We start from the raw sequence: 21047 nt of genomic DNA, 5'->3' as shown, positions 1-21047 counted from the left end.
ACTAGAAACTAATGATGGAGAATAATATAGTCATTTTGCAATGTTATCCTCTATTGAACCAAAGTCTTACTCAAAAGCACAGAAAAGTGAAGATTAGGTGGTTGCTATGAAAGAAGAACTTGATCAAATTCACAAGAATGACACTAGTTCCTAGACCAGCAGCTAATAATGTTATTGGTTCCAAATGGATTTACAGAAACAAACTTGATAAAAAATGGACAGTTATTAGAAACAAGGCTAGATTGATGTGTAAAGGATACTCTCAACAAGCTGGTATTGACTATGATGAAACCTTTGCCCCAGTTGCTAGGATGGAATCCATTAGAATGCTCTTGTCCTTTGTTTGTCACAAGCAAGTCAAAGTGTATCAAATGGATGTTAAGTCTACCTTTTTGAATGGAGAGTTAAATGAAGAAGTATACCTGAAACAACCTGAAGGTTTTGAAGATCCCAAGTCTCCCTCCTATGTTTTCAAGCTAAACAAGGCCTTGTATCGTCTCAAACAGGCTCGCAGGGCTTGGTATTAAAAACTGCTTCAGTTCTTAATTGAACAAGGTTTTCATAGAGGAAAAGTGGATAGTACTCTTTATGTCAAGCTTCATCATAATCAGTTTCTTATTCTTTAAGTCTATATTGATGACATTATGTTTTGTGGCTCCAATACATCTTTAGCATCAGAGTTTGCCAACTTGATGAAAACCAGATTTGAAATGTCTCTTTTGGGCACTCTTAGATACTTTCTAAGTCTTCAAATTCATCAAACCTCCAAAGGAATCTTCATCTCTCAACAGAAATATGCCTCTGAGTTGCTTACAAAATTCAATATGACTGAGTGCAAATCTGTATCAACTCCCTTATGTCCTAATTCCAAGCTGTCTCTTGAATGTACCACAGAATCAGTTCCCTCTACTCTTTATAGGTCTATCATTGGCAGTCTTTTGTATCTCACAGCTTCAAGACCTGATATCATGTATTCTGTGGGGTTGGTAGTAAGATTTCAAAGCAATCCTAGACTCTCTCATCTTCAGGCTGCTAAAAGGATTATGAGATATGTCAAGGGTACTATTTCTTATGGTCTACATTATATCTTCTCATCCATATTACCTATAACAGCCTTCTCAAATGCTGATTGGGGTGGATCCTTACCTGACAGAAAAAGTACCTCAGGTTGCTGCTATCTCCTTGGTTCCAACTTAGTTTCTTGGTTAAGTAAGAAGCAGGATACTGTCTTTCTGTCCACTTTAGAAGCTGAATACATAGCTGCCTCTTAGGCTGGTTCTCAACTTCTCTAGATACACACTACTCTTGCTGATCTTGGTCTTCATTTCTCAGGTCCTCCTAAACTCTACTGTGATAATCAAAGTGCCATTTCCATAAGCAAGAATCCTATACTTCACTGGAAGAGCAAACATATTGACATTCAGTATCACTTTCTTTGAGACAAAGTTCAGAAAGGCCTCATTGACATTACTTACTTACCAACTGAAAATTAACTGCCATATATCATGACCAAACCTCTTCTCCCTCAACATTTTTCAACCCTTAGAGCTCTTCTTAGGGTTGTTCCACCTCCTTTCTAAGCCTCTCATTGTTGGTCCTTCTCACCTTTTGTCCTTCAATGTCAAAAAGGGGGAGAATGGATTAAAATAAAGGTAGTTTTTCAGCTATCCCTTCTCTTACTTGCTGCTATTGTTAATATGCTTATTATTATTTTGGTTGAGTCTTCTTCATTGAGGACTTATTTCATGATTGAAGTTTTTGTCATTAAAGGCAAAAGGGGGAGATTGTTGGTCCTAAGTTCCTTAAGCATTGTTTGCCTCTTTAATGTCAAAAAACTGAGTGGCAGTGGCTTCAAAGGGTTTCTTCATTGTCAAAGTTGCTTGAAATAAGCCTCAAGGATAGTATGGTCATTTTCTATTCAGTGTCTTATCCCTCATTACTATTTTAATGTGTTCATCACAGCTCATCTATCTGTTTTTGCTTAATTTGCTGAGAATTGTATGAATTCAGTTCATGTAATCTATCACAAATGGTTTCAGGGGTAGCATTTTCATTTCTCAGTTGTATTCAACATGTACACGTATGTTTTGGATGTTGCATTGCACTGGATTGAGCTAAGTGAATCAGCATTCTCATTAATATAGTTTCAGGATTTTTCTTAGCCAAGAAGTTAAAAATCTATTGCAAGGGTATTCTGGTCATTTCTTACATATGCTCAGTAGTGTTACACGTTTCAGTGGTCCTAAATTGAGTGAATATGCAAGAATATTGCATTTCTTGGTGACTAAGTCTAGAGCTGAATGGGGTATGCTGCAATGTGTAGTGTATGTGTCAATTTCAGTTTGCATAGAGACAAATTTGCTGAGGTGGCCTTCTGCTATTGGTGCTTGCTCTTGAAAATATCTGCATTATGCCTTTCCAATGATTGGCTTGAGGTGACAGGTGTATGTTGTGGGTGTATGAAGATCTGTGCACTTTGTTTGTTCATATATATATGTTGTTATAGCCTTTTTAGGGCTTAAGCCTAAGGTGTAAGGAGTGACATTGAGCTGCAGCCTGAATTAACTCGAGAGCCTTGATAGAACTAGTTTTTCTGAAGTTTTTGAAGATGATTTAAGCTAGAAAAACTCACTGATTCGAGCTATGTGATAGTTATAGCAGAGAAGATGTTACTGATGCTGTTTTTCACTGCTGCAAGGGCTGGACTGAGTATTGGATTTTAGTTCTGAGGTGCTGAGGTCTTTTCAGAGAGTTGACACAGGTATCAATCACCTTTTTACACTTGCTCAGTACTGAATTAGTGTTGGAATCATGCTGAAATCAAAAATGGTCATTGAGCTCATCTGTTTTACTTAATTTTATGAGATATTCATGGATTCAAGTACTGATTGACTATGTCTTATTGTATGATAAGATTTTAATCCTATAGCAAGTGTATTTTGATGAATCTTGTATGTTGAAGTTGGCTTTGTGATAGAAAATTGGTCTGCTGCAAATGTCAGTTCTTAACCCTTTGTCATAAACTGTGTTTTTGCTGAAATAAGGGTGGTATTGATTCTATATGTTTAACTCATGTTGCACTTCAGTGATTATCTATCATTAACATGAGTACTACAGTGAATGAAGACTGAGTGTGAAACTATTGAATGAATCTCGTGAGGAAATTCCCATTTTACCCTTCAAGATGTAAATGTTGAAATCTGATGTTATGAAGTGGTAACTTGGCATTTTTTGTTGTCAGCCTTATTTTAATTGAAGAAAGAACTTGTGTTTGTTGTTTTACATTTACTATGATGTATTTGGTGAGCCTAGAGAGCTTGTTTGGTCCTGGCAGGGTTGCCTAGGACAGGGGGAGTGTGTGTATACACTTGTTGTGCTAGTGTGTGAGTAAAGTATGTGAAAACTAGTGTCTACTTCTATAATAAAGGTGTGTGCAGAGAGTGAGATAGCTGAGTGTGTAACAGCTTGCTTACAGCTAGTGGATGATTGAATTAGCATTGGCTAAGAACCAAGGTTTTCCCTGATTAAGAGGTTTTCCTTGTAAATTCTGTTGCAGTGTTATTAATTGCTGTTTTGATTGTTATTAAGCTGTTTATGAAAGAAGGTTTTGACCAATTCACCCCCCTCTTTATCCAACACAAATGTAGCTTAGGAATGACCCTATAGATTCATTTGGAATATAGACGTTAGGTGGTATGACCCACTTTTGTCGTTTTCGTACTTTAGATTTCAAGTAGATAACTTTGAGAATCTATATTTTGTTGCTTTGTATAGCATGCCCTTATGTTGTTTGGGATTACATGTGTGATGTGATTTATGCTAGAAATGTTCTAAGGTAGCTTAGGATGCTCCCTGAGTCTAACCCTCGACATAGACGTTAGGTGGTATGATCCTTTTGAATTGTTTCATGTTAATATAAAAATTTATAAGAAATTGAGTCGATGCATGCTCATTCCCTACAAGTAAACTTGTTTACTCACCCCGAAGTTACTGGGGGTTTTGATCAGGTACAGGATTCAAGATTCAGAGATTTGCACTTGCCTTGGGTGGTTTAGAGATTTGAAGCTTCTTTTAAAGTGTTCTTGTTCACATGCAAGTGTTAGTATGTTTAAGCTTTGCTTATAAAGATGTAATGCTTAATTAGGTCTAATTATGCCATTTTTGCTTTATGATATGTAAAGGGTACTTAAATACATTATTCGGAACCTATTTGATATGTATAACATGAGGCCAAAGGCCATAATCCTTAAAGTTCAAGTGTATGCTTCCAATTCTTGTCTTTGGGATGTAATCTTCCTAACTTTGAGGTTTGGCATGTAAAATCTTATAAATAAAATGTAATAAGGCTTTTGTCCATTGTAACACACTTCAACATTTAAAGTATACTTATTGGCATGCTTATACAGCTTAAAATCTTATTTTTGGACCAATTTCATGTTGGGGTTTGAGGCTTGGCTGAAGCCTCAACAATTCTTGTTCATAGCAGGTCTTACAGCAGGTTTTTGAGGTGTTTTGGTTGACCGAGTCGACCGATGGCTTTTGGAAGCTTCATTGTACAGTAAATCATCATTTCCAGTAGGCTTTTGCACTGTTCAAGACCATTTCGGTCGACTGATGGCCTATTTCGGTCGAGCGATGGCCCAATTCGGTTTACCGAACCAACCTCACCTTAAAAATTGATTTTAGAAAAGTTTATGTGAGTTTCGGTTGACTGAATTCGGTCGACTGAAATAACCCTTATGCATTTACCTTCTAGGACTTATTTCAGCACTGAAGTTCCAACTTCAAAGGGTCATAACTCCTTCCTTTCTAACCCAAATAGGGTGATTCTTGAGCCTAAACTCAAGGATTTTGAGTCAGATTTCCAATGGTACCAATGCCATTCTCAGATTCAAAACACTGTGGGAGTTATTCATGTTTTAGTGAGGTAGTGTCACTTTTCAATTAAACCGGGGGATTCTTGTCCAAAGTTCTTAGAACCTCTTAGAAAGTAGCAAAATGATTAGATTAGGTTGTATTCACCTTGTTTTACTTGTTTAGAGTCAATTTTCTCCTTTTATTTGTGAATTGACCTTTTTGCCCTTTATTGACGGATTTAGCCCGTTTTAACTCTTGTTTGCTCATTCGCTTTCTTTAAGGTCACATTGGTGTCTTGGGGATGATTTAGATCTCTATAGACTTTGGTTCCATCTTTTGCTTCCGCATTCCGAATCCATTACCGTGTTAACTTTCAAGTCATCACTGACGTACCGGGTTGAAAAACTTGGGCCGTCAAAGTCTTGTTCTCTACCCCTTTATTTACTTTAATTGCTTTATATTGAATTTGTTTACATTATAGTTTAATTAACTAATCAAGCCACATTTTGATCACTCGACATACTAGTCCGACCTTGTTTCCATATCACATTGCCCTAGATCCCTTGGGACGATCCCTACTTACCCTAACTATATTAGTAGTTAGAGGAAGTAGTGGCACTTTACAAATTTAAACTTGGCCACTCTTTATCACATTTTAGCTTGTTGCCCACGACATATACCAAGTTTTGGCGCCATTGCTGGGGATTTATTGGGCAACGCCGTGCTTAGGAAAGAATTAGGAATTAGTACTCTTTTGATCGTGTCTTTACTTTATTTTTTTTGATTACTTATTGTCTTTTGTTTTTGATTGGCTAGGTGCATTGAGAATGAAAGTGAAGTAAAGGGGGAATTGAAGAGCAAGGAGCTAAGCTAAGCATAGAAAGGCCAAAAATCTAAAAAAAAATTGCAAAGCATAACAAAACTTGAAAACTAAATTGAAGTTGCTTAAGGACCCTTTGTGAGCTTTTTCTAACTAAATCTCTAGTTAAATCGTCGGCCCGTGTCGTGGCAAGTTCTTAAATTTTTAGATAGATCGTGAGCCTACGTGGAGGTAATTTACTTTTCTTTACATATTGTTGAAAGCATGGGAGTATGGGACCAATGTATGTGGAGGATGTTTGTTGATTGATTTGTTGTGGGGGTGAAGTGATTGATATTTAATTGATTACTTGTTATTTTTTTTGTTAGTGCATGCATGGTCGTAGATTATTAAATCCGACTCTTGTCCCAATTGATCTCCATCTTGAATTGGTTGTTCGTAATCCTAAGGGAGGAGATAGTTCTCATCACTCCATTTCATCAATGGAGGAGCAACATGACGACCATGCGGAGGACCTTAGTCATATAGACTAACAAGGCATTCTCCACCCTAATGTGCATCATGACAACATTCAAGTACCATTAGGCATGCCTAGACCATTCATTCCTCCACAACAACAAGGCCAAATTATATTAGGAATGCCTCGGCCAATTTTCACTCCACAACCTCCCATGGTTCAAATTAATTATGGTGTTCATTTAACACCACCGGTTAGGAATCCTCCCATTGCTTTACGTGATCATTATATGCCAAATGAATATAATGCACCGATATGCATTCAACTACCCCCATTTAGAGCTCACCATTATGAAATCAAACCACAAACTATTCAAATGCTTCCTAACGATTATGGACTTCCTAGTGAAGAAACAAGCATTTGGATGAGTTTCTTGAAGTATACTCCACCGTGAAATACATGGACATGCCGGAAGAGGTTTTGAGACTCAAACTTTTTTCTTTTACCCTTAAAGACAAAGCAAAATATTGGTTCAACAATCTTAGGCCTTTTTCGATAACTTCTTGGGCAGAAATGCAACAAGAGTTCTTGAAGAAGTACTATCCGATATCAAAGACCAATGTTATGAGAACTTTCATTTGTGAATTTTATCAAGGGGATGGGGAATTTTTTCATAAGGCATGGGAAAGATTTAATGATTTGCTTAGGAAGTGTCCACATCATGACATTCCTAAGTGGCAATTAGTCCAATACTTCTTTGAAAGCTTGCCGGACAATCAAAAAGGAATGATAGACGCATATATGGGTGGTTCTTATCTTGATAAACATGAAAATGATGTTTGGCAATTGTATGAAAGTATGAGTGAAAATTCCATGCATCGATCCGTGTCCTTTAAAAATGGTAGAATTCTAGGTGGAAGGAAGAATGTTGGCTTATATCAAGTTGACAATTCTAATGACATAGCCACCGAAGTCAAGTCTTTGTCTTAAAGGTTTGATTAATTTTTTATCAACTAAAATTCGATAAATCAAGTGTCTTCCTCCCCTAATTATGTTCATCATCAATCTAATGAAACATGCATGACTTGTTCTAGTATCTTACATTCTATTTCCAATTGTCCACATGGACATGTCCAAAGTGAGAACCATGAACAAGTTAATGCCACATTTGTTAACCAAGGGAATAATCCCTATGGCACACACTACAATGCCGGATGGAGGAACCATCCAAACTTCTCTTAGAAAAGCCAAGGAGAAGGCTCAAACCCTCCGTAAGGTGGTTTTCAAGAAAAGTATGTTCCGCCTCCAATGCAAAACCAAGGTTCCCAAGGTTATAGATCATTTCAATCATCACATGGAAACCAATTCTCTAATTCTCATTTTCCTAATCAATCTTCTTATTCTCAAGGAAATTCTAGAAGTCCCGCTTTTGAGAAAAAAAGTATTGACCGCTCTAGGTACTTTAGAGGCAAACACTCAATTGTTTCATTCCCATTCCCAATCTATTGCTAAGCTAGAAAACCAAGTTGGGCAAATCTCTAGTACATTAAATGCTAGAAAGAAATGGAAGATGCCTATAAATGCCCCACCAAAGCAACAATTTGTTGTGGAAACCAATGAAGGTCACACAATTGAACATGTTAACGCGGTGACAACTTTGAGAACTGTGGACAATCAAATTGGTGTTTCCAATGAAGTGTAACGACCCGATCATTTACCTCCCTTTCTATTTTCTTGAAATTTTACGGATAATTTTTTTTCGTTTAATTTTCTTTTCTAAGCTCTGTTTCTTGTCACTTAGTGTCGTCTCGAGTGCTCAGAAATGGTTTCCAAAACTCTTTTCCGTGGATTGACAACTTCCTTTGAGGACCGAGTCATTTCTGCATTTTCACTTTTCGGACACTATGCGCCTTTCGTCCTTTTCCCTGTTTCGTCTTTTTCTTTATACTATCTTTTCCCCGTTTGTCACTTGTTTGGTAAAACCTCACTTTTCATGCTCAAAGTTAGTTTTTGACTTCATGTGCCTTCATCTTGAGTGGTTTTCTCGAAATACGTATCTTTATTTTTGCAAGAAAGTACTCTGATTGCTCCCGATGTCCATAGGGGCATAGATGCACAATTCTTCAGAATCTTTTTCAATTCTTGGGGTGTTTTTTGTAAATATATTTTGAAGATATTTATTTCAGGGGCATCCAAGAAAATATCTTTTGGAAGATATTTTCATTCTGGGGCAGTTTCGCAGTTAACCCTTTTTGTAGGGGTCATTGTGTAATTAACGTAAGTTATTGCAAAATACCTCGTCTGGAGCATGGATCCTTGTATGAGATTCATTTTCACATTTCATCAAGCCGTGGACTCTTAGAATTTCTTTCTGGTCGTTTTTCTCCAGTTTCAGAGTTTTTGGACCCAATTGCCGCTGAACTTGTTCGGGGCCTATCTCTTTGCTAGGGACTCGATTTTTGATTTTGTTTCTTCCGTTATTCATATTTTCTCATTTTGAATCTTTTTCGTTCACGGAGTTTTGCCGTTTGAGCGCAAAATCCACTTTTCCGGACCCGGCGGGGCCCTTTCAAGGCACTTTTTAAGACTTACTATAAATAGAAAGACTTAAAGTGAAAAATCACTTTTCACTCATCTTCTCCACCATCTTGGCTGGTAGCCATGGGAGCTCCTTGGCTGCCACTCTTTCTTCTTCTCCTCCACTTGTTTTCCTAAGTAGAAATTCTTCGGCCTTTACATTTATTGATCCCCTCGACGTGCTTTACCATTCCCCCTTATTAGAATTCATTTCTGACTATTTCTTGAGTTTGGGTTTGAGGTCAAGTTGTGATTTTCATGGGGCTTCCTTCATATTCATGTAGATCGTGTTGTCCCCGACAAAACCCTTCGGTTTCGGCAGATTCAGAACACTTTTTTTTTCAGTGGGGATTTGAGGCTTTCACCTTAAATTGAGGTAGGGGGTGTTATAATTTACTTTCTTGTTATATTACATGCTTGTGATACTTATACTACTTGATTACATGCTTGAATCACAAAATCTAGAGATTTTATTATTTATTTTTTGTAAAGGATTTAATTTTTCCGGTTATCCATAGCTTTGTTTAATCATGTGGCATAATAGAATATTACCCCTTGATATGTAGATTGACATATATTAAAATATAGATTATTTGGACAAGTAATGAAGATTTTATTTAATATTTATTTTGAATAAAATATTAAATCATGTGGCCTTAACTAGCTTGAAATCAATATGTGTTAGCGTATTATATTAGGCCTTGGCATGCTCTTCAACATAGGTGAATTTGAGAGAAATTGGAAGTGCTTTGAAATCTAGTAATATTTAATTAATTAGATTAATTAAATTGCTCCAAGTGTACTATTCATCCCGTTGGATTTCCGACTTGAAATTCTTGATGTGCATGGCATATAGTTTCACATATATTAAATCTAGAATGTTTGATTAGGTTTTGAAACCTTTCATTTATTATTTTTCTTGTATTAAAGTTTAATACTCAAGGCTGTAACTTGCATGAAATGTACTTGTTTGGTGTTCTTAAATCAAGTTATAACATGTTGTATAACATATATTAAATTGAGGTCATTTGGATGACTTTCAAAATCTAGAGATTTTAATTAAATAAAATAATTAAAATCCATTTAATGGTTCCATGCACTTGATTAAGTTTCTAACCTTGTATTCATGATTTTCTTAATAAGTTCCTTCACGTGTATTACATTGAGCATAATCGGATAAGTTTTGAAACTTATATTTATTCATTTCTCTTGTATGGAACTTAACTCACATGGTTGTGTCGTGTATGAAATGAACTTGAAACTTGACATTGAACTTGGCCTTGACATGATCCTTGACATAACTTGTTCGTAGAACATTTGGACTTGCCATGTAACCTTGATAATTTAATCCCTTAAGTAGATTAAATTTCCTTTTATGTCTCCCTCGAGTTAATCATGCCTTGATATCATATATCTAGACTTCTTGTATCTTGGTTTCATTAATATGCTTAATAAACATGCTCATTTGTTTCGGAATGGTTTATTCACACATGTGTTGTTTAGTGTACAATTGAATCATGTATCTTATACTTATGGTATATTTGCTTCGATGGATTCCTTGTGTTATTTATCTTGGTTGTGGTCTATATAAATGCACACATTGATTTCTTGACATTTCACATGCCATCATAGTTGAGAACTTAGGGCACGACTTGTGTGTTCCAAAATCTTGGTTGTGCATGAAACATGGTTAATGCATTTCTAGTATTTTGATACAATCTTGACTTGCACAACTTGTTGATTTTGGAACTTGGGATATCAATTAAGAATTGACATGGCTAGGACTTGATTCTAGTACGGGGGATTGTCCCTTTAAACTATAGTGCGCACTAGGGGAAAGGTACCCATGGGTTAGTAGCCCTAAAGTGATCTCAAGAGTACGGTTTTAATCCGAGCGATATCCGAGTTTCCACATTGGTTGATTTCACTATTTAAATTTCAAGTTGCTATTCCTTGAAGATTTAAACTTGTCGTGTATGTGAAATGCTCCAATCTTGTCTCATTGCAAAGATTTTATGCTTCATTCGTGATTTAATTCCTTAAATTTCAAGTGTTGTACTCCTTAAAGATTTAAGACTCGTTTTGTGTTGTATGGAAGATTCTATCCTTATTTAAATGCATAGATATTATGCCTTGTTCTTGATTTCATGTATAACTCTTTTTGTGTTTCATGGAATGTTCCATCCTTGTTTAGTTGCATAGATACTATGCCTTGTCATTGATTTCTTGTATTACTTCTATTGTGTTAATTGGAATGATCTAATCTTATTAATTACATAGATATTATGCCTTGTTCTTGATTTTATGTGTCACTCCCAATTATGTTAATTACATTTGATAATGTGATCCTTGTATTCTAGCATCCTTCTTATCGTGTTCTTGGATTATCCCAACTTTGACTTGTTTCATATATGTATATATATCATGATTCTTGTTGCTTATACTCTATGGTAGCTTAGGATGATTCCTGAGTCTAATCTTTGACATAGACGTTAGGTGGCATGATCCTTTTTGAATTATATCATATTAGTCCTAAAAATCTCTAAAGAAATCGAGTCGATGCATGCTCATTCTCTACGAGTAAACTTGTTTACTCACCCCGAAGTTACTGGGGGATTTGATCAGGTATGAAGACTTGGTTCGTGATGTTCATCATTGCTTGGATGATTCTAGACCTGAAGGTTTCAATTTTTGTAAAGGTTGACTTGAAATGCCATTTGTAGCCATTTTGTCAAATGTGTATATTTGATTCCAAACTTATATTATGTGCTTAAGCACACTTTTTGGTATTCATTCTATGTATATGATATTTGGCCAAGGGCCAAACTTCATTTGTAATCCATGCATATTGAAAAATGTAGAATTTTGCCTTTAATGAGAAAAGCATGAAAACTTGGGTTTCAATATGTCATTTTCTCACCGGTGTGTGCATTGTGTATGTAATTCATCCTTTAGCATTCATTTGCCATATGTGAGGTGTGGCCAAGGGCCAAACACCATTTAGCGTTCATTTTTGCATTTCAGTTTACATATTGCATTTTTGGGCTAAATAGTAGAAACCGAGCCTTTAAGGGTTCATTTTCAAATTGGGTGGTGTAAAGTGTGCTCTGGCACCTCTATTAGGTCTCATTAATCTTGTATGAAGTGTGGCCAAGGGCTAAACGGTCATTTGAAACCATTTCCTAATTTTGGTTTTCATGTTTTTCATTTCAAGTCCATTTTTGCCTTTTTGGCCGCTGGTTTGCATCGGTGGTATTCTTAAGCCATAGACCATTGTAGCACATCCAAATATATAAGTTACATTTGCGTGCATGATCGTTTTCAAGAAAAACCCTTTCCTTTGTGATTTGAGCCTCCTATGGACTCATTTTGAAATTTTGTTGCATAATCTGATCTAAGGGCATTCTAGACTTTTCACATCAGTTTTATTTTCTTCTTTCAATATGGTCGCTTAGAAAACGTGATTTTCATGTTTTTCCAGAAAATGTCGTCTTGGTACTAGAAATCCCTCGTGAAGTTTCAGCTTCCAGTTTTCATTTAGCAGCTTTATGACCCTCATGACTAGATTTCTTGGAGGGGCATTTTGGGCATTTTACAGTGAGTTTTTTCGTTTCTGTCCACAATGTCGGATAGAAAACTCGATTTTAGGGGGGGTTTCTTCTTCGTGTTTTTCCAAAAAAACTCATTTCAACCTCCGTTTCAAGCCTCAGTTCTAGAACCTCACTTTTTTTTTCTTGTTGTCAGCATGTGCATGCCATTGGGCGCCGGCATGGGCACCGGTAGGCTCGTGCATGGGCGCCATGTGCGCCATACCTTTCGTCGGGCCGCCATAACGTCTCAACTTCAAACCCTCGTTTCTCCCTCGTTCAGACTCCAAATTGAGTGAACTTTTTTTTGAACTTGACTAATTTTTCGCTATCTTTCCAACGGTGTACTCAGTTACACCCAGATCTTCCTAGATAATTATGAGTTTACCCTTTTAGCCTTAAGTGCTCGTTTTTCTTTGTCATGCCGTTTCTCCTTCGTCCGGGCTCCAAATCATTCGATTCTTGAGTCCATCCTGATTATTTTTTTATTGTCTTTCCAACGGTGTACTCGGTGGCCCCCGAATCCATATTTTTTAGAAATGACTATTTTGCCCCTGGGGACTTATTTGTCATATTTTCGATCTTTTACTTCCACGTCAGTTTTCTTTGAGTTCCATGACATGACCTCATGGAAGGTTATCTTAGGGTCTTAGAGGTGTATTGTGCCTCGAGAGACCATTTTCTTGTTTCTTGCTTCCGCATCTGGATCCGTTACCGGGTCAACTTTCGGGTCACCATTGATGCACCGGGTTGAATAAAACCTGGGTCGTTACAGAAGAGAGTGAATCGATGCAACCAAAAGTTGACACCCGTCCCGTTTCACATTCTATTCCTCCTTGATTGCATGTGCATGATCATCTTGTTGAAAAAGTGGTGAAAAATGATTCAAAAAATGATTTGAACAATGAGTTAAAAACTTCTTGTGTTGAAAGTGATTCAAAGAAAGGTTTTGAAAAAGCTCTATTTCCGGATGCCTTGAAAGGATCAATTTCTATTGAGAAACAAAAGACCAAAGTGAATGAAATCATTGAAGTGTTTAGGCAAGTGAAGATTAATCTTCTACTTTTGGATGCAATTAAACAAATTCAGGCTTATGCCAAGTTCTTGAAAGATCTTTGCACCCAAAAAAGGAAGAACAAAAGTCAAGCACCAAAGAAAGTGGTCTTGACCGAGCAAGTGAGCTCCATCTTGTAACACAACACTCTCCCAAAGTTTAAGGACCCCAGTTCACCTACTACTTCTTGCATTATTGGTGACCATGTCATTAATCAGGCTTTTCTTGATTTAGGAGCAAGTGTTAACCTTCTTCCATATTCGGTGTATGTTAAGTTGGGCTTAGGAAACTTGAAACCGACATTGGTAGTTTTGCAACTTGCCGACCGATCCATCAAAAAGCCCTAGGGTATTATTAAGGATGTATTGATCAAGATTAATAAGTTCTTCTTCCCCGTTGATTTTGTTTTCATTGACACGGAACCGGTTCCGGATCCCAAGAGCCAAATTCCCGTTATCCTTGGCCGTCCATTCTTGGCAACCGCAAATGCCAACATCAATTACAGGATGGGGATAATGAAAATCTCATTTAGCCATATGAAAGTGAAGTTGAACATTTTTAATCCAACCCCGAATTCAATGGACAAACATGAAGAAGTGTGTGTTTTAGAAAAGTGTCTTAAAAATGACTTTGAAAAAGTTGAGTCTTTGCTTGATGATGGAATTCCAAATGGTTTGCCTTCAAAAAGGATTTCTAAAAATGTGGTTTCAAAAACAAAGTTTGAAAGGGTATGGAAGCCCAAGAATGGCATAGACAAAGGACTATTAATCTCCTTTAAGTCAAATCCAACAAGTTCTTTAGGGAACCATCTATTAGGTAGGATTCAAGGTGTCATTCACCCCGTCAAGAAGGGGATACACAACAAGATTTTTGATCCGGGCTAAAAGAGCCCAACGTCTTGCTAGAGACATTAAACACTAGTGCTTCGTAGGGTTTACAACCCTATTCCTCCCTCATTTCTATTTTACCTTTCATTTCTTGCGTCATCTAAATATATCCTGGGTTCATATAAATTGTTAAGGACTTTGGTTGAGAATGATTCCACTTTCAGTTTTGAATTAGACATTTTGTGTCTATTCGATAGATCTCAAAAGATGTTCGATTGATCGAACATCACCCCTACATCCAATCATCTCTCTGTCCCATCGTGCAATCATTTCCTGTATATTTCAGCTCTCTGTCCCATCATACGAACTTTATTTCCAATCAATCTGAGTATTCCAAGATCGATCTAAAATTTCCTCAGATCGATCTGTGTACCATACTTAAAAAAAATTTAAAACCCATGAAAAATCACCTCTCTGTGCAATCGTTCGAACATGTCTGCAGGTTTTCACCTGTTGGATCGATCGAGCTTAGATCGATCTGAGTTCGATCAATCTGAATGCTTCATATTGACTTTGACTTCTTTTTGAACTTCAAAAATATTTTATTTCTTAAATATATATATATATATAAATTTTCTTTTCATTTTTTATTTCCTTGCATCCTTACTTCTTGCATTTTTATTTACTTGCCTTTTTATTTTTGTTTATGTACATATTTTTTTTGTCTAAAAAAAAATTCCAAAAATATTTTGTTTTAATTTTAATTTTAATTTTCAAAAATTCAAAAATTTTAAAAAATACTTTGTCAGTTTGTGGGATTCATCGATCTTAATTCCTTTCTGATCGATCTGAGTTCGATTGATCTGATTCCCAAGTGATCGATTGAACATGTTGAAAATAGTTTTTAAAAATATGACCCAAGGGTCATTTTGATCAATTTCATCATCGATCTTAGACCCCCCTTTTCTTCCCCATCACTGTTCATCATCTCACCCACCTCCGGCAAGCTTCCGGCAAGTCCTCCAAGCTTTCAAACTCTCTCTCGGCTCAGATCTAATCTCATCTCTCTCGTTTCCACTCCTTTCCTTCGTTCTTGGTAAGGCTTAGATTTTGTTTTTAATTTTGAGCTTCAATCTCAATTTTTACATGTTTTCCATGTTTAGATCTAGACTTCCATGTTGATTGTTGCCATGTTTGCCATCTTTAAACCATGTATGTATATATTTTGCCCGATTTCGGTTTATGGGGTTACGTGCCTATTTAAGTGACCAATATTGACTTGTTGAGGTGTAGAGGGACCCACGAGCTTGCTCGGGTGCCCCCTGTGTTGTCCACGTCACAGATCTGTGACTTTTCATATTTTCACAGAGTTCGATCGATCACAATATTTCTCTGATCGATTAGAGAAAGATCAATCTCATCTAAGTCCTAATCGATCCAATCTTTTCATGATCAATCGAACATCACTGCTTTGCATACACACTTCATCTACCCTCTTTTATGTCTCATGTTATCTCATTATTGCCCAATGCCTGTGTTTTCCATATTGGATGCATTCCATACTTATCATGTTTAGCATGTTTCACTTTATATTCGATGTCAATACCTGGCTGCATTATCACTTGCATTGTGACGGCCCAAGTTTTTCAACCCGGTGCGTCAGTGATGACCGAAAGTTGACCAGCTAACGGATCTGAAATGCGGAAGCAAAAGATGAAACCATAGTCCTTTGAGATATAAATCATCTCTAAGACACCAATGTGATGTTCCGTGAGGTCAGGAAAGTTAAAGAAAAGCGAATGGGCAAACGAGAGTTAAAACGGCCTTGATCAGTCAGTTAAGGGCAAAAAGGTTAATTCACAATTGAGAAGAGATAATTGACTCTAAACAAGTCAAACAAGGTGAATACAACCTTATCTAATCATTTCACAACATTCCAAGAGGTTCTAAGAACTTTGGACAAGAATCCCATAAAATGCCCTTTCCCGGTTTAAGCGAAAACTGACACTGCCTCACTAAAACATAAATAACTCCCACTGTGATTGGAATCTGAGAATGGTATTGGTACCATTGGAAATATAACTCAAATTCCATGAATTTAGGCTCAAGAATCACCCCATTTGGATTAGAAATGAAGGAGTTATGCCCTTTTGAAGTTGAAACTTCAGTGCTGAAACCCAATAGAGAAGCTGTGCATGTTCAAGCTATTTTGGTTGACCGAAATAGAGTTTCAGTCGATCAAACTGGACAAAAACTCTTCTAAATTCATGATTTTAAGGAGTCTTTGGTTTGGTAGACCAAATTGAACCATTGGTCGACCAAAATAGGCCATCGGTCAACCGAAATGGCCCTGAAAGCTGAAAATGGCTACTGGAATTGATGAATTACTGTACAATGAAGCTACCAAAAGCTATTGGTCGACTGCAATAGAGTTTTAGTCAACCAAAACACCTCAAAATGCTGCTAAATGACCTACTATATACCAAAGATGTTAAAGTTCGTCCCAAGCTTTGAATCCCATGATGATTTGGTTCAAAAATGAAAGTTTAAAACTGATTTTCAATGAAGTATGGATATGTGGACATGCCAACAACCTTAAAATGGATAATTGAATACAAAACAATAGCCCATGGCCTTATACATGTCCTTTACAAGATTTTTACATGCCAAACCTCCAAGGTAGTTAAAAATACATTTTTGAAACAAAAGTTGGTACCAAATGGATACAAGTACTAATATTAACATACTTGGCCCTTGGCCTCCATACATATATGCTTCTAATATCAAAAGTAAGTACTTGGGTATCATTTCACATCAAGGTAGCTACATTAGCCTCAAAAATACCATACATCTCTGGTATGCAAAAATATAACATCAAAAGTAAAGCATACTAAACACTTGCATGTCAATATACAAAAATGTTCCAAATTGCTCATTAGCCTTTAAGGATGATGAGCATCCAAGAACATAGTCTCCTCACCTAAAAAACAACCCAAACCACTAGGGTGAGTAATCAAGTTACTCGTAGGAAGAAGCATATGCGTATATCCTAAAGTTTTAATATCATTGCAAGATCAATATAGACGAATACAAGGGAGTATTCCACTTAACGTATATGTTCAAGGTATTCTAAGGGATCACCTTAAGCTAATGCAATGATTCCATCATAACAAAATAACAATATCAATGTATTTAACAACATTAATTCGCCAATAACCAAAATCACAAGTCACAATTAAACATTGGTTATCAACTTGGGAAAAGAATGCGAAATTAATTAGTGGAATACTTAGACATCAAATCTTGGATAAAGCCAAGACCTAAATGGTTATTCCGGGTATTAACCCACTGGGAATACCACCCTAAGTGCGCACTATAAATGGGGAAAACTCATACCACTCGCACTAAAGCCAAACTCTAGCCATATCACTTGTAACAATGTCCCAAGATAATCCAAAATATAGCAAGTTTAAAACTTATACATAATTATTAAGGCATATACACCACCTTCCATGCACAAGTATTTTGAAACCACACAAACCATGTCTTAGGGCTTCCAAGTCTAGAATGACATAATAAATGACAAGTATTCATTATGATATAATGTCCAAAACAATATCACCAACTTTTCAATTTAAATCATGCCTCAACAATAAGCTATATATACTATATTAGAACATTATAGTATTAAGCTTCTAAAATAATTACCATTAATCATCAACAAGAATATAGACTTATCACCACCATAATTATAACAATTCAAGTAATTAGAAATTGAATATAACATTAATAATTCTACAAGAGTTCTATATTACTACCACATGTGAAAATACTAGAATTTAGCATACTACCAACTTATATAATCCTTCTACACATGGTATATACATATCATACATGCTTAAATCAATAAACCCTAAGTCAAGAAGTGAGGGTTTCTTATAATATGCAAGACTATCATATTAAAAGTATATACACAATATATATTAAACCCCAAGGATTTTAAACACTTAAAATATAAACATACTACCACCCCTACCTCAATAGAGAATTGAATCTCTATAATCCAAGCTACCAAACTCAAAATGGAAAACAAGTTTAGGGTTAATGAAGAGAAGCGTGAGGGGAAACTTTTGTGTTCCAAGGTTTATGGCCTAAGGTGAATGGAAGGAGGCCAAAAGTGAAGTCAAAGCTCTAAGCCAAGCTTTTCCTTCAATGGTGGCTAGGTTAGGGTTCTTGAAGACAAGTGAAAATGAAGAGATAAAATGAAAATGGTGAGTGGAGGATCTAGTATTCCTTCACTCATTATATGCTCTTACACTACTTCTCTCATACACACAATGCGAGACTAAATTATGATCCTACACTTGTCACAAATGAATGGCTCCTTCCTAGGCTTAATCTTAAGCCTACACTTGTCAACCATCTAAGCCAACAAGTGCACCAATCCTAAGCCAACAAGTGGGTGAATCTCCACCCTCCAAATGTCAAAAGATTATGCTCCCAAGTCACTCCACCCCAATGCCAACAAGTGGCTCCATGAGAATGTGACACTTGTCACATTTTCCAAAAATTGCAAAAAAAGTCCTTTTTCAAAATATCTTCCAAATTAAATTGCAAAAAGGTCCATAAGACGAACAATAAGTACTTTATGTAACTACACAAAAACCACAAAAATAAGGAATAATTACAAGAAAGTATATATTATGAATGCATGCAAAACCAGAATCAAATCCGAGCACAAAAAGTGAGGTTATGCAAGGAAAAATGATAAACGAAAAAAAGACGAAATAGGGAAAAGACAAAAAAAAAGAAAAAAAGAAAAAAAGAAAAAGAAAAAGATCACCAAAAAAAGAAAAGGAGGAAAAAGACCGGGTCATTACATGTATAGATTCATCTGATTTATTCTGAGTTGTCTATCTTAACTTGACATGCATATTTCTATTTGTTGTGCTTCAATTCTATATTTTATACCTGTTACTGACTACAATTACAAGTGTTTCTTTTTTTTTTTGTAGGCTATAGCTTGAGTCAAGACTGTAGCTCACCGGCAGTATCACTGCTGAGTGCGACAGCGAATAGAGGAGCTGAAGGAGCATAAGGAGCCAACTCCAGTTCAGTCTGAGTGTTCCGCTTCTTCTACATCCGCCTCTTCATCTTCTTCATCGACAGATGAGATTGAACATATTCCACCTCTTTCACCACCACCAGCACAGCCAGGCCAGGTCTAAGATAGACCTATCAGGAAACACTCACGCCTGACAATGGCGCATAAGTCTGTCTTTGACACTACCTTCTTTTCCCAGTCAGTCCTAACCATGGCAGCCTTTGATGAGATAGAGCAGCACGGCATTTCAGCCATTCTTGCTCTAATCACCTACCTAGTTTACCCGAGGCTCGTCCAATTGTTCTACCAGAACCTCTGGCCGGCCCCAAGTAACCTATCTAAGTTGCGGACTACTATAGATGGCTATCTCATCCGCATCACAGTTGAGACACTGGCCAGATCCTCTCGATTCCCACACATCTGCCTTACCAATCTTCAATATCCTATTCTAAGGAGGCCTTCTGATGCAGACATGGTCGTAGCCTGACTAGCCCATATAGTTATGGCGAGACATTCACCACCAGGACTTATTTTCATGATGATATATGGTTCTTTGATTCGGTACTATACCAAAATGTATTTATGGAGGGCCATAAGATCCAACGGTGCTCAGATTTTCTAGCTGCTCCCTATGCCTTTTACATGATAATGAGACTCTATTCCTGACTTTACTGGAGTGTCATGATGAGACTCTAGGCGTACCACATTCCTTCTATTTGCCCACCTTATTACTCAGATCTTCAGAGATTAGCACTACCTTTTCCATCCAGCGGAGCACACTGAGTCAGGTGCTTGTTGCTATGGCAAGAAGGATTGGGACAAGAGCTACAATGCCCTTATTCTGAGCCTTGAGGATGAGGCAGCCTTGGTAGCTAAGGAGGCGGATGAGGCAGAGTTAGCAGCAGCAGAACATGATCCAGTAGACCCATAGATAGCTGCAGACACGTATATAGAGATCAACTTAGAGCAGGAGCCTCCAACAGAGTCACCATATCACTCTTCGGCAGGGTCGCCCGTACATTCTCAGGAATAGAGTTAGGATGAGCATCATTCTCCTAACCCAGTCATCCCTGACACACCAGTTCAGACACCTAACCTAGGAGAGCGTATACAGACCTTGGAGGATACGGTTATCTCTCTTCGGTCAGATGTGGCCTCCTTCAGCACTGATGTGACCGCTCTTCGTGCGGACATCTTGGCTGTGCTGCAGGACTTATCCAGAGATATCTACAGATCACGCCCTACTAGATTGACCTCATCTGCCTGACCTCCCTATCTCTTTATCATTTTATATATATCTGTGTTCCTGACTATTACTTTAATACTTTATATTATTTTTTGCGGCCAGTCTGTTGACCCAGATATTGTGTTGTACCTTGTACTGTTTTTATTTTCTATAGCATATGCATAGTATTTTTGGATGTCTGGTGATTATATTGATATATTTATCTGTGATTGACTCCATTACCAGGTATATCCCAGTAACTTCAGTGAGAGAGTGCTGCCCAAAATTTTTCAGGACCATCCTTATTCCTCTCTCCTTAGTTCATTTATTCTCCCACTTACACTTGTATGCCACTGTGCACTGTTATTATCCCCTTTGTTATCTGATCAGCTTTTATTCAAGTTCCATCTTTTCAGGATTAGTCTATGGCTAGCTATGATTTTGATCTTTTGAGGACTATATTGCTTAGAATTAAAAATTACTTGACTTGAGAGTCCAATACTCCTTGTATGCCTTGTGGATGCCATTTAGGAGTAAAT

The 21047-nt window shown here is 36.9% G+C and overlaps 1 protein-coding gene and 1 non-coding gene across 2 annotated transcripts; one reads left to right on the top strand and one right to left on the bottom strand.

Moving 5' to 3' along the window:
• Positions 1-824: 824 nt before the first annotated feature.
• Positions 825-1271, top strand: LOC132272411 (uncharacterized mitochondrial protein AtMg00810-like). Its single transcript, XM_059773568.1, has one exon. It carries the CDS (start codon positions 825-827, stop codon positions 1269-1271), a length of 447 nt encoding a protein of 148 aa, XP_059629551.1.
• Positions 1272-6753: 5482 nt separating this feature from the next.
• On the bottom strand, positions 6754-6862 carry LOC132275668 (small nucleolar RNA R71). The gene has a single exon (XR_009470697.1). It is a non-coding gene; the product is annotated as a small nucleolar RNA R71 (small nucleolar RNA).
• Between the last annotated feature and the right edge of the window lie 14185 nt (positions 6863-21047).

Source organism: Cornus florida, unplaced genomic scaffold (genome assembly GCF_030987335.1).
Source record: "Cornus florida cultivar Cherokee Brave unplaced genomic scaffold, ASM3098733v1 CherokeeBrave_3.0.0_Hap2_Chr09, whole genome shotgun sequence".
Classification (NCBI taxonomy): Eukaryota; Viridiplantae; Streptophyta; class Magnoliopsida; order Cornales; family Cornaceae; genus Cornus; species Cornus florida.
This window is presented reverse-complemented; position numbering and strand designations above follow the sequence as displayed.